Source organism: Panthera onca, chromosome A1 (assembly GCF_046562875.1).
Source record: "Panthera onca isolate mPanOnc1 chromosome A1, mPanOnc1 haplotype 2, whole genome shotgun sequence".
Taxonomy (NCBI): Eukaryota; Metazoa; Chordata; class Mammalia; order Carnivora; family Felidae; genus Panthera; species Panthera onca.
This window is the reverse complement of record NC_138339.1, coordinates 216,351,692-216,364,847: the sequence shown is the minus strand read 5'-3', so window position 1 is coordinate 216,364,847 and position 13,156 is coordinate 216,351,692. Positions and strand designations below refer to the sequence as shown.

Below are 13,156 nucleotides of genomic sequence, written 5' to 3'. Positions count from 1 at the left end.
TGATAAGTAAAAAATACCCATATTTATATTATGGATTGCATGTATAAAGATACATATATATATACGTTATACCATACACAAACGGTCCTCAAGAAAGACCGATTATTGATTAGATTAGGGAAGGTAAGATTTGCAAGATGCCGAAAGGTTACCCACACCATAAATCTGTGCTGGTTAAGAGAGACCAAGGGATTTTTTGGACTTACCCACCCAACCGGTGCACTCTGGCCTAAACAAATCCTAAACAGGGGCTTTCAGCCACTGCAGTCACACCCACCTGTCCTCCACGTGCTGGTGTAAATGTGGCCTCTCCATCGTGTGGAGATAGAGGGAGTCGGTTGTCTTCATCTGACATGCTTGTATGCTCAGATACTTGAATATGTGCACTTTGCCCTTTGTGCAAATCTATGGAGAAATTAGTAACACAAATTTTTAGCGTTTTTTAACGGCAAAACAAAATGTAAACCCTAGACATTTGACTGTGTATTTTCATTTAAAATAACACTTTAACAATACGCACCCAATTTGGCCTCTCCAAAACATACGAGAATTTAGGCAACCATTTCTTCCAGATTCTACTTTGAATAGAAAACCATTCTAACAGAAGTGTGTTTAAGTCTAAATAGTGTAAAAAAATACAGAAGTCAGGTAACCGACATGGTTTAACATCCCACTTCTGGAAGCATTCAACTTTGTTCCCACATGGTTTGACAGCTGAATTCGAAACTTATCTCTGAAAAACCGACAATCATATTTGAAAATGTTTGAACTCCATTTCGCAGCTCACAGTAATGTAAGGCATGTATTCCTCCTTGAGTCTAAGCCATACGCTCCATGGAGGAGTTTCCAACGACTGTATAAATGCTGCCATAATCACACCTATAATTCTGGGACTGCAGCGATCAGAACAGTGAGCTAAACCCTAGTAAACGGACTCTATGTAGCAGAAGACAACGTACTGTAGTCGGATTCACCCAAGGTTTCATCTTTCAGAGACTGTGATCAAGTCTAAAACAGTGTGAATTCAGCAGACGATCAGAGGTCCGGCTCTGCCCAGAGTTGCCGCCCCCGCGCCCCCCTCCCCACACCACTGACAGCATTTCTCCCTGAAACAGCTTTGCTGCGGGCCCTCACCTGTGCTGGAGGAGACTGCAAAGGGTTGTTCTCAAGTAGTAATACCTGCAGCCGTTTCATCTCTCTAAAACAAATGGGAATCACGAGCACTTTATTGCAGGAAAAGTCAAACTTTACCAAGGGAAGTTCTACTAGTTCTAAAGAACAGGGGAGGGAAAAAAAAAAAAGAAAGAAAAAGAACAATTTCAGAAAGCAACAAGATGAAACGGCTTAACATTCAAAACTTAATTTTCTGCTTACAAAGAAAACTATCATTTAGCATAATCAAAGCCAGTGATGCATCAGGAATATGAAGTATGTGTATCACATATTTTACTAAAGGGGAGGGAAAATCTTTCACGGGGAGCCCAATAATTTTAAATTGTTGTTAGTTCTGACAGAAGCCGGACACACTTGACATTTACAGTATCTATTGTTCAGAAAGCCCTCTCTTCCAGCAAAACAATCACGTAAGCCACACCACATCGGTCATGTTTATATTTTAACTTCAGCTGCTAGCATACGAACAATGTGCTAATTACAAAATATTCTTATCCAGTGAATGTATCTGGGCTGGCATAACCTCAGAACTAGTTACAAGAAATACGTTCATGGTTTTTTTACTTCCACTTTAAAAACTAAATTTTATCGAATTCGGAATTTTGCAATGGACCCTATAATCCTGATTTGATGAGGCTCCATTCTGCTGCTTTTTAAAAGTCTTCTGTAGCTCCACAAACAAGACAGAACATTATATTTAGCTTAAAATCCCCACCCAGTGGCACAGTAAACACTCAGTAATTTCAAGCATTCCAACCGACGTTGGCAGCTGCAAGGAACGAAGTCAAATATATTCCGCAGAGCAAAGAGGCTGAGCCACGCCAGAGAAGTAGAGTGACATGGGGCAAACCACTAAGGTCTCTCTGTGTGGGACACTCCAGCGGGTTCCGGTCCGCAGGGGCCTCGCCACGTTTGTTATGGGACCTGGTAAGGGGTGAAATACGGTGCTTTGGAAGACACAGGGAGTTCCAAAATGGAGGATGAGCGGGCCTTAGACGAAGTGACCTGCAGTGAGCACTGAACACAATTCCTCTTCTCCTCCCAGTAAGCCCTAGGGTTTTCACTTTACTCAGCTATGCCACTTCAAGCTCCACAAACAAAGATGCTCTTAGCAACCGGTTATCTCCTCTCCTATTCACTGCAATCTGGGCGTGTAAGGGACTTTCCTTGTTTCATGCCTTAGTGAACGTGAATTACTCCGCAAGGAGTCACGAGGCTAGTGACTAGAACAGAGGGACTAGTGCTAGAACAGAGGGAGCAGAGCACCCCACGTGGCAGGTCCCCAGCTCGGCTCCTGACAGGAGGCCGTGCAAGAGAAACTCAGGAAGTGTAGTTTGCAAACTGCCCCGAATAATTCACTGCCCAAACCCAGTCCGCACCCCCTACCCTCAAGAGCAGGGTAAGTGATTTGCCTCACCCCCTACTAGTCCTGGAGGTTGCCTTGAAGGCTCTGTGAGCAAGGGAAGGTGGAGGAGAGAGGGAGGAGGGGAACGTGGAAAACAGCATTGAATCAAGAAAGTCAAAGGAAAAGGGAAAGTAAGATCTCTTTCGCTTCATAGTTTAGTTCTAAAACCCGGGTAAGAATTAGAGAGATTTATATACAAAAGGAATATCCCCTTGCTGTACCCGTAGTGATATCAATCCATCTCTAATACAGTTAATTTTACTCACTAAACTTAGGTTGACAAATTAGTAGCAAAATGTAACTGGACTCTGTTTCTTCAACTCTTTGCCACTGGAAATGAAGACTTTTAAGTAAGACTGAGGGCTAAGATCCTGGAAGTCATAGCAGGAGAGGGAGGACAGGCAACTTAAATAAATAAGGTAAAGTAAGAATGGCTTTGACAACGACTATTCCCTTTAATTGTAGTTTGGGACACAATTACCATCTTAGTTTAGGAAAACGAGAGCCTGGCAGTTTCACAACAAGAAAATGGCGGGGAGAAAGTGCTAACACCAGCCCAGACATGGTCAAAAGAAGAAACAGGGCAGAAAAAGGGGGTAAGAAAAAAAAATCCCAGGGAACCCTTTGTTGCAAAGAAGGTCAATGAGTGACTCCTTTAATCTTACCTCTGTCCATTCGTGTCCTAGAAAAAACAAAGTATGGTCTCCTGGTTGTAGTATTTGTAGTAAAACCACCACAAAATTGATTGGGTAATTAAGGCTACAGACTAGTTTTCCCTCCTCAGATTGAAAGCATATGGGGAGGGGTACTCAAAGAGGAAAAACAAGTAAATATGGAAAGTCCTTAAATTCACTGCCTGCAAGCACCATCAATGCTCTTTTGTTAATGGAGTTCTCCCCAGTGAAGCAAAAAAGAAATTTGATATTCAGGAAGTTACTTAAAAAAAAAAAAAGTTTCCAGTAAACTAAAGCCTAAAGCCTTAGCTTTGAGTAGATTTTAAAATATTAAACCTGAGAAAACATAATTATGAAAAGGATAGAAATTTGTAACTGATCTTTTCCAGGGAAAGGAATGCTTTCAAGGTAGGAGCATATGGGGGGGGGGGGGGGGGGCACCTGGGTGGCTCAGTGTGTGAAGTGTCCAACTTCGGCCCAGGTCATGATCTCATGGTTTGTGGGTTCAAGCCCCACATCAGATTCTGTGCTGACAGCTCAGAGCCTGGAGCCTGCTTCGAATTCTGTGTCTCCCTCCCTTTGCCCTTCCCCCACTCACATTCTGTCTCTTGCTCTCGAAAATAAAATTAAAAAAAAAAAAAAAAAGACATAAAAAAAAAAGGTAGGAGCACAGGAAGTGGGGAGAACAAGTTGTGTGGACACACTTTTCACATGCTTCGAAACTACAATAGGCAATCATTCCATGGCTCCATTACATTTTTCTTTTGAAAATGAGAGTTTGGGGATTTGTAACGATTTGTCAATGATTAGCATGAGAGCTTAAATGTAAAGAAAAGTTTCCGTTAATGCTATGAAAGGTTAAATGCTTACAAATGTGTTGTTAGTAAGAGTTTCTCCCCTTGGTACTTGCTCAAACCAAGAAAAACAATGTCATCCAATCAAAATGCATTGGACAATGACAGAATGAAAAAACAATGTTTTTATACCAAGTCATCTCAAATAATGAAGTAATACATCTTTGTGCTGAGATGGTTTCTAACTTTGTTTCTTTAAAATTTTTTTTATTTACTTTTTGAAAGCGCACACACTCGGACGCGCGCAAGTGGGGTAGGGGCAGAGAGAGGGAGACGCAGAATCCCAAGCAGGCTTCAGACGCTGAGCTATCAGTACAGAGCCTGAGGCAGGGCTCGAACTCACGAACTATGACATCATGACCTGAGCCGAAGTCTGATGCTTAACTGACTGAGCCACCCAGGCGCCCCATAACATTCCTTCTTTAAAAATGCACAAGCAAGGTGACGGTGGCAGGCAGGCACTCAAATGTCCCATCCATAAAAGCACAGTGCATTTTATAAAGTTCTTTCCCTTCCATGAGCTTCACTGGTTTGCCTTCAAGCCAAAGATCGAAATGCAGAAAAAAATCAGGTAGCTCTCAACTTGCTGCAATAGTGTCAGATTAACCAAGTGTTTTAGCTTTTCTTTCCAAATATATGCTTTTGCTTTGAGGTATATTTAAAAAAGATTTTTTTAATGTTTATTTATTTTTGAGACAGAGAGAGAGAGAGATAGAGCGTGAGCGGGGGAGGGACGGAGAGAGGGAGACACAGATTCCTAAGCAGGCTCCAGGCTCCCAGCTGTCAGCACAGAGCTCGACGCGGGGCTCGAACCCACGAACCATGAAATCACGACCTGAGCTGAAGTTGGACGCTTAACCAACTGAGACACCCAGGGGCCCCTGATGTGTATTTTTAAATATATGTTTGAAACTGGGTATGCCCAGGGGCCTTAAATGGAACTGATGGAAATGAATGCGATCTTTGAAAACCAGAGCATGTTTTTGGGAAAGCATTCAGTGTTCCTTCCACTGCTCCTCAACTCCTTCTGATTCAAGTCTGAACAAGAAGCCCAAAATATGAAATTCAGATCTACCACCATCTACAGAGCTGCTTGTCAAAGTTCTTAATGGTGCACCATTTCTGAACAACTGTATCTTTTTATTTGAACTCAAAGACAACATGTCAGAGGGACATCCTGGACAGGCCCACAGCCGCAGGGAAGGGTTCGCCTGAGTCTGGCTCCCGAGTAGGGACGTCTGAGCAGGCAACCAGTCTCGGTGCTGACACTCTGGAAGATCCCTGCTTCTGGCCTCTGGGAAATTCACTAAAACTGCCAGTGACATTAGTCCGACTACCATTTCATCAGGGGCAGTGCCCTCACCTGAAGCATAGATTCCATACCAGATAGCCAAAGCCAGAAATCCTATAGCTGGGTCTACAAGACCAAGTATATGACCTAAAGTGTTGGCTCATTGTTCCAGAACATCACACATCCATACCAAAAACAACTCCTGTTATGAATTTTGTGTCCTCAAATTTCCTGTGTTGGAGTCCTAACCCCCAGTACCTCAGAATGTGACTGATTTTGGAGGTAAGGACTTTCAAGGGGTAATAGAGTTAAAATGAGGTCATTTGAGTGGGCCACAACCCAACATGACTGGTATCCTTATACAAAGAGGAGATTCGGGACACTCAGGTGGCTCACTAGGTTAGGTATCTGACTTTGGCTCAGGTCACGATCTCACAGTTCATGAGTCCGAGCTCAGCGTCAGGCTCTGTCCTGACAGCTCAGGGCCTGGAAACTGCTTCAGATTCTGCGTCTCCCTCTCTCTCTGCCCCTCCCCTGCTCGTGCTCTGTCTCTCTCTGTCTCTCAAAAATAAACGTTTAAAAAAAATTTAAGAAGAGGAGATTAGGACAGAGACACAGAGGAAGGATGATGTGAACACATGGGGAGAAGACAGCCATCTGCAAGCCAAGGAGAGAGCTCTCAGGAGACACCTTGATCTCGGACTTCCAGCCTGCAGATCTGTGAGAAAGTACATTTCTGTTGTGTAAACCACTCAGTCTGTGGTAGTCTGTTATGTGAGCCCGAGCAAACTAACACACACACACAGTCTCATACAGGGGAATGATAGTGTTGCTGTACCCCTTGACTAAAATGAAAAGTTGGATATTAACTTTTCTGTCATCTGCATGTGAAATTCACAGAATTCATATTAATATAATAAGTAATATTATTAGGCATACACAAACATGACTAGACAAACTGCCTTCTTCACAAAAGTAAACCAAAAAATAATAATAATGAACATCTCCTATTTTATTCTTTTTACCTTGTGGTAAGACTTTAAGGTAATTTCTTCTGACATTCAGTTCCCGTAGAGCTTTCAACTGACCTATCTGCTGGGGCAGGGCTGTGATCTCGTTGCAGCTGACGTCCTGCATCAAAAGCAAAGGCAGAAATGATAAGCATCTTTTTCCAGGAAATCAAGCATCCCATGTGAAATCTCCTTCAGGAATTTATTTATTTATTTTAGTAGCCTTCGCGCCCAGCACACAGCCCAACTCGGGACTTGAGCTCATGACCCTGAGATCAAGACCTGAGCTGAGATCAAGAGTCGGACGCTTAACCGACTGAGACACCCAGATGCCTCCTTAAGGAAATTAAATATGAGGGCAACTACTCGGGTACATTTTTATCCTGGTCTGTAGGTCAGGCTTAGCACAGAGAAGAAAAGGAAAGTGCAGCATTTTGAACACTGAGGACAAAAAGAGAAAAGGAAGGATATTCGGAGCATTCAGGAGCTCCTTTGCCGGCCTCGCACCTGCTGCGTTCATGTGCTTCAGTCTCATTTAATTCTCACCACGAACCCCTGAGGCAGTATTAGCAGCTTAATATTTACAGTCAGAAAAATGAGCCTCAGGGAGGTTAAGTCAGGAGTCCAAGGCAGTTACCACTCGGAACAAATGCCCGCCCACTGTGAAGCTACCATCCCACAGTACCTCGAAATAGAAGGTCACACATCCTACTTACCAAACACTCACATCTGACAGTGAAAAACTGTGACTATGAATGCATCTTTTGGATGCGTTATTTATTTAAAATGGATTTGCGACTGGAAGGCTGGAAAGTCTGTGGACCTGAACACCTTTCGGTACATTTTCCAAGACTGTGGGGCATGCGGATGATGTCTTTTTTGCACTGAAAGACTAATATCCTATCAACAGTTGACTGGAACCGCCTCTTGACGAGTGCAGAATGAAAACTATGAGATTTATAATCTTATTCTCCCCTAATCCCACTCTTCCACTTTCTCTGGAAGCTCTGCTCGGCTCTCCATCCTCCACCCCAGCTACTCTATTGTCCAGACCAACACTCCATCTCACTGGGCACTATAATGGTCTCCTTGATCTGCCCCTCAGATCCACCTGTCACAGAGCTGCCGGAGCATGCGCATTTCACTGCATCATTTACCAGCTTAGACATCTGCAACAGCAATGTCTCAGAAACCCATGGGGTAAAGTCCCCGACTCCACAGCAAGGCCCAGCAGCTACGGTTCAGATGGATTTCTCCAGCGCCACCTCTCTGAAAGCCCTTGCTTGCATCCGCAGGCCACGTGATTACTGACTGCAGCCGCCAGTGTGTGCCAAGGGTTTCTCAGTCCCAAACCTCTTCCGGCTCTTCCCTTGCCTGGTGTGCCCCTCCCCAATATCGTCCTCTTGTCCCACCTGCATCCTTCAAGATTTAATTCAAGGCTCTCTCTTCTCTGAAACCTTTGTGGAGGTTTCCCTCACTGTCCCCCTCTGAATGAATACCCACAGAGAATGCCCTTTTTCCTTGGTGGTCCTGGGGATAATCTATTACCGTATTCAAGTGTGCACACATTTGCTTTCTGTTAGAAGCCTGTGAACTAGATGGGAGGCTCTCATTCACTCCATCCTTCTGGTGCCAAGCAGAGTGCCGGGACTAAAGTAAGGGATCGGGAAGTGCTGGATGAAATTTCTGAAGCCCATTTATGTTGACACTCCACATGCCGTGGCTCTCTCTGCCTCATGGCTGGAACCGCAGGATGCTCCCACAAACACACCAATCCCTGGCAGGTCCCTCCTGGAAAGGCACAACCACAGATATACTTGGGCTAGGAACGATCCCAGTGGGGTCAAGTCTTTAGATACCCCACATCGCTTCTCAACCTGCAAAAACTTCCCCTTTCACTCCCCTTTCACTTTAGAAGGCAGCAAAGCCTCATTGCAGAAATCGGTTTCACATTCACTCAGATGAGAATTCACCATTAACCAGTCCCCTCAAACCCCAGGGCTCCCGTAAGAACAGGACTATGCAGAACACAGGGCATCACTGCCCTCTAATCTCTTCTCATCTAAAAATCCTCTGGTGACCTGGTAATCTGCCAAGGTCATGAGGCTGCTAAACGAGTATCACTTGCTGAAGAGGAATAAAATCACTCCTGATAAAAGGGAATGAAGCAGGCCTCTGCAGAGGCTGAGTGCACAATGCAATGAGCCCTCGGGACTTTTCAGCTGTCTGGCCGAGGGGAGGTGGCATGACAGGCTAACACGAGGTGTTCAAAGGCGTCACCCCCAGGCTGGCTGTTGATGCATCACTCCTGGCCCAGAAAGTCACATAAAATTCCTTGAGAAACATCCTTAGTGTTTAAAAACAAAACAAAACAAATAACCCACAAAGCACATCTGCAGAGAAATACAAGTCTAAGGAAATAATTATAGAATTCGAAAGTCCAGGGAGTTGTCCCGTCACTTTTAGCCCCTCACTGCATCAGCAAATAATTCTGCCTTTCTGCATGCACTTCCATGTAGGAGAGGTAAAAAGTAAAATGCTACCTTTTCCCAATTCCTATGGTATCTGATCAGTCACAAGTACCAACAACCAAACCCTTTCAATGAAATCTGTATCTTTCTTTGCCTCAACCGAGTCACAAATAAGCAAGTATCCTTCCATTCCATTCTCTTTAAGATTTTTTAAAAACGTTTATTCACTGGGGTGCCTGGGTGGCTTAGTCGGTTAAGTGTCCAACTTCAGCTCAGGTCATGACATTCTCACCGATCACAAGTTGGAGCCCCACGTCGGGCTCTGTGCTGACAGCTCAGAGCCTGGAGCCTGCTTTGGATTCCCTGTCTCCCTCTCTCTCTGCCCCTCCTCCACTCACACTCTGTGTGTGTGTCTCTCTCTCAAAAATAAACATTGAAAAAATTAAAAAATTTTTAAATGTTTATTCATTTTTGAGAGAGACAGAGCGTGAGCACAGATAGAGAGACAGATAGGCGCCCCTCCATTCTCTTTTAAAAGAGCCTTCACACAAATAGTGTATAGGTATATATACTATATACTAATAGTATATATTTCTAGAAATATATGAGATTAAATCATGCTATTGGACTCACAGCCAGGCATAGTCACACTGGTGATAGGAGTGGAGGGTCCTTAGGGAAGAAATAGTGGGAATTTTTCTTCTCTGGAGAGAAGTTATGTTATTGACATCTACAGTAGGTCTTTGTAAGTCTGTGTATGACTGCACAAGAAAAATCCTTTTGCAATTTACGGGAATCACAGATTTTTGATATAAAACTGAAAATCTTCAGAAGCTTCAAGGACAGAATTCTTTAAAAACGTTCTTTCAAGAAAAAAGGAGGGGAGAGAGGGAAGCAAAAGATAACATATTTTTAGGCAGATTATTCACAGCATAAAATCTCATAAAATCTCATTCAGTCTTATCCCATTGGGGTGTACTATAAAACACGCTTTGCATTTTGTCGATTACCCTCTGGTTAGCCAGAAAGGCTATGCTATTTCCCTAAATATAAGGTAATTTTTTTTTCCTAACATATATTTCTAACATAATGGCTTTATCAAGGAAAATCACCTCCCCTCAGCTATATTTATATGTTTATTTAACCAGCAGGGAAAGCAGTTACCCAATTTACACTTAAAAAAAAAAAGCAAAACATAATGATAAAGAGTTTTTTCCTTTTGACTTACAGGACAGTACATCTGTAGACAATTAGAAACACCAAGTCCAATTGTCCATTCACATTTTGAAGGGTGTATAGTGAAGGTCAAAATGTTTCTTTTTTTTTTTTAATTTTTTTTTTTAACGTTTATTTATTTTTGAGACAGAGAGAGACAGAGCATGAACGGGGGAGGGTCAGAGAGAGGGAGACACAGAATCCGAAACAGGCTCCAGGCTGTCAGCACAGAGCCCGACGCGGGGCTCGAACTCACGGACCGTGAGATCGTGACCTGAGCCGAAGTCGGCCGCTCAACCGACTGAGCCACCCAGGTGCCCCAAGGTCAAAATGTTTCAATAGTACTCTTTGGTCGGTTATTTCCTATCCTGCCAAAATAATGAGGGGGAAATGCGCAGGCAGATCTAGCAAGGAAGCAAGATAAAGACTTTACACCATAGGCGCACCTGGGTGGCTCAGTCGGTTAAGCACCTGACTCTAGCTCAGGTCATGATCTCATGGTTCATGAGTTCGAGCCACGTGTCCTGTCGGGCTCTGTGCTGACAGCTCAGGGCCTGGAGCCGGTGTCGGACTCTCTGTCTCCCTCTCCCTCCTCCCCTCCACTCATGCTCTGTGTCTCTCTCTCTCTCTCTCTCTCTCTCTCTCAAAAATAAACATTGAAAAAATTTTGAAAAAGACTTTACACTATTGTATAATCCATATTACAGAATTAAGCAAAAGTCTACTGCCTCCCAGTTACCGAACCTTGCTGAATTTTAAAGAGGCGATGAATTTCGTCACAAAAACAAAACCTCCCGTGTCTTAATTAGCTGGGGAATGAGGAGGAGGAAAAAGATGAGAGAAGATAATACTCTAAATGTTTTGGGATATTTCAGGTTAGAACATGAAAAACATCATCCTAGAACAGGCTGGTTCTCTAAAATATGTCTGTCCACATTTAGCCTAAGGTCTGGTTTTTCAAGTCTTGAGTTAATTTTAAAAAGATTACATTTAGGGGCGCCTGGGTGGCTCTGTCAGTTGAGCGGTCGACCTCGGCTCAGGTCATGATCTCGCGGTCCGCAAGTGTGAGCCCCGCATTGGGCTCTGTTCTGACAGCTCAGAGCCTGGAGCCTGTTTCAGATTCTGTGTCTCCCTCTCTCTGACCCTCCCCCGTTCATGCTCTGTCTCTCTCTGTCTCAAAAATGAATACACGTTAAAGAAAAAAAAAAAAGATAACATTTAGGAAAATGAATTTAGTAAGTAAAGAACACTAATGCCTCACACTTCTTCCGCATTTAGTTGTGAATTTACCAAGCTGTGAATTCCAGATTCAGTGGCTTCTTAGAATGGTCAAATGAATCCCTTCTGAATTGTCTATTAGCCCTTAAACTATGTCTTAGAAAATAATTATTGCATGCTTCAATGGATCAAATTGTCATATGTTTACTGTTATAATACTGCAAATGTACAAGCAGGCCAAAAAGAAATCATCATAAACATGTCATAAATATTTACAAATTCTATTCTTTGTTATATAGAAATGAATCTAATTATTATATAATAACATACATACTCACACTTAAGTTAAAGGGCCAGCCAGTCCAATTTAGTCATTTAGAGTAAAAAAAAAAAAACTGGACAATTTTAACTATGACCTAAAATATACTTTTTTTCCACTGGTTTAATCAACATGTTTTTAAGTAAAAAACATTAGAGTCATTTTATGCCAGCCCTTCCAGGCAATAATGGAATTTACTAGAAGTATTAAATGCACACTGGAGACTAATGGATTTTTGTTATCAAATACTAGTTGTTAATTTATCTTCAGTATGTAAGAAACACAAGGATTTAAAACACCAGATTAAGTTCAGACATGATTAAACTAGGTGATGTTCACTTTCAGAAAATAATACTGTAAAAAAGAAAACGATTTTTTAAGGAGTAACCTCTAATGAAAACCAACACAAATAATGTGTCAAGATGATCTTGGTTAGGGAAGATGTCCAGTGTAACCAGGCCACCCTGTGGAACGGTGCACACAGTATTTTCTCATGAGCTACCTTGATCTCTCAGGTTTTCAAAAACCTAGTGTAGTTATACCATTGCTTAAGCCATACTTTTGTAATAAATCTAGCTCTTTAGTTAACTGAAGGGAATGTGAACAGTCTGACAGGAAATTTAAGCTATTAACTCCCATCAAGGGCTCATACTCTTTTTTTGGGAGGAAATGTCTATTGTATGACTTTCTGTGTGACTTTAGGTCAATGTCTTAACTTCTCTGTACCTATGTAAAAGGAAGTGGCAAAATTAATTTAAATTTCCTTGTAATATTAGGAAGATCCATTTATCACATCAGAAATAATGAAGAGAATTTGAAAGATAGATACTTAACTTAGAAGTAATGTCAATTTTGATTTCTTAGCAATCAAAAACTTCAATGCCTGTAGTCAGAATTTCTTTCTTTTAAGAAAAATCCAGTATGTTCATTTAAACTCAAAACTTTTTCAAGCAACCTCTGGTATTGTCACCTCCCAACACTTACTGAATGTCTCCTTCTAGTAAAAAACTCCGCTCCACACCCTTCCTTCCAACCCAATGCTCTTCAACAGAATAGATGGTAAACAAGCCACGGACTTCCAACTGTCCCGCAGAAACCAGATAGGTTAGAAGGCATGTCCAAAGACTGTGAATGGAAAAAAGATTATGGCAGACACATGAATTAATGTCTCCGCTATACCTAACTCAGAGGCTGGAATGTTATGTATGAAAATAATGAAGGAGGGGCGCCTGGGTGTCTCAGTCTGTTAAGCATCTGACTTCGACTCGGGTCACGATCTCGCGGTTCATGAGTTCGAGCCCCGCATCGGGCTCTGGGCTGACAGCTTGGAGCCTGGAACCTGTTTCAGACTCTGTGTCTCCCACTCTCTCTGCTCCTCCCCTGCTCACGCTCTGTCTCTCTCTCGCGCTCTCAAGAGTAAAAGAAAAAAAGAAAAAAATTAAAAAACAATAATGGAGGAATTCTCCTCAGAACCAGGTCAATACATCCTGTGTCTACAATCAATCCCTGAATTCAAACTCGCCACG

General features: G+C 42.6%; 1 protein-coding gene across 3 annotated transcripts in view; it reads right to left on the bottom strand.

Moving 5' to 3' along the window:
• The window catches only part of LRCH1 (leucine rich repeats and calponin homology domain containing 1), a 202,815-nt gene that overhangs the window by 55,799 nt on the left and 133,860 nt on the right, over positions 1-13,156 (bottom strand). For all 3 annotated transcript variants that reach the window (XM_060637179.3, XM_060637175.3, XM_060637176.3), the window contains exons 4-6: positions 6,423-6,528; positions 1,135-1,271; positions 278-405 (exon numbers count right to left, since the gene is read on the bottom strand). In XM_060637179.3, the coding sequence (XP_060493162.2) occupies positions 278-405; positions 1,135-1,271; positions 6,423-6,528 (371 nt within the window). The remainder of the gene's footprint in view (positions 1-277; positions 406-1,134; positions 1,272-6,422; positions 6,529-13,156) is intronic.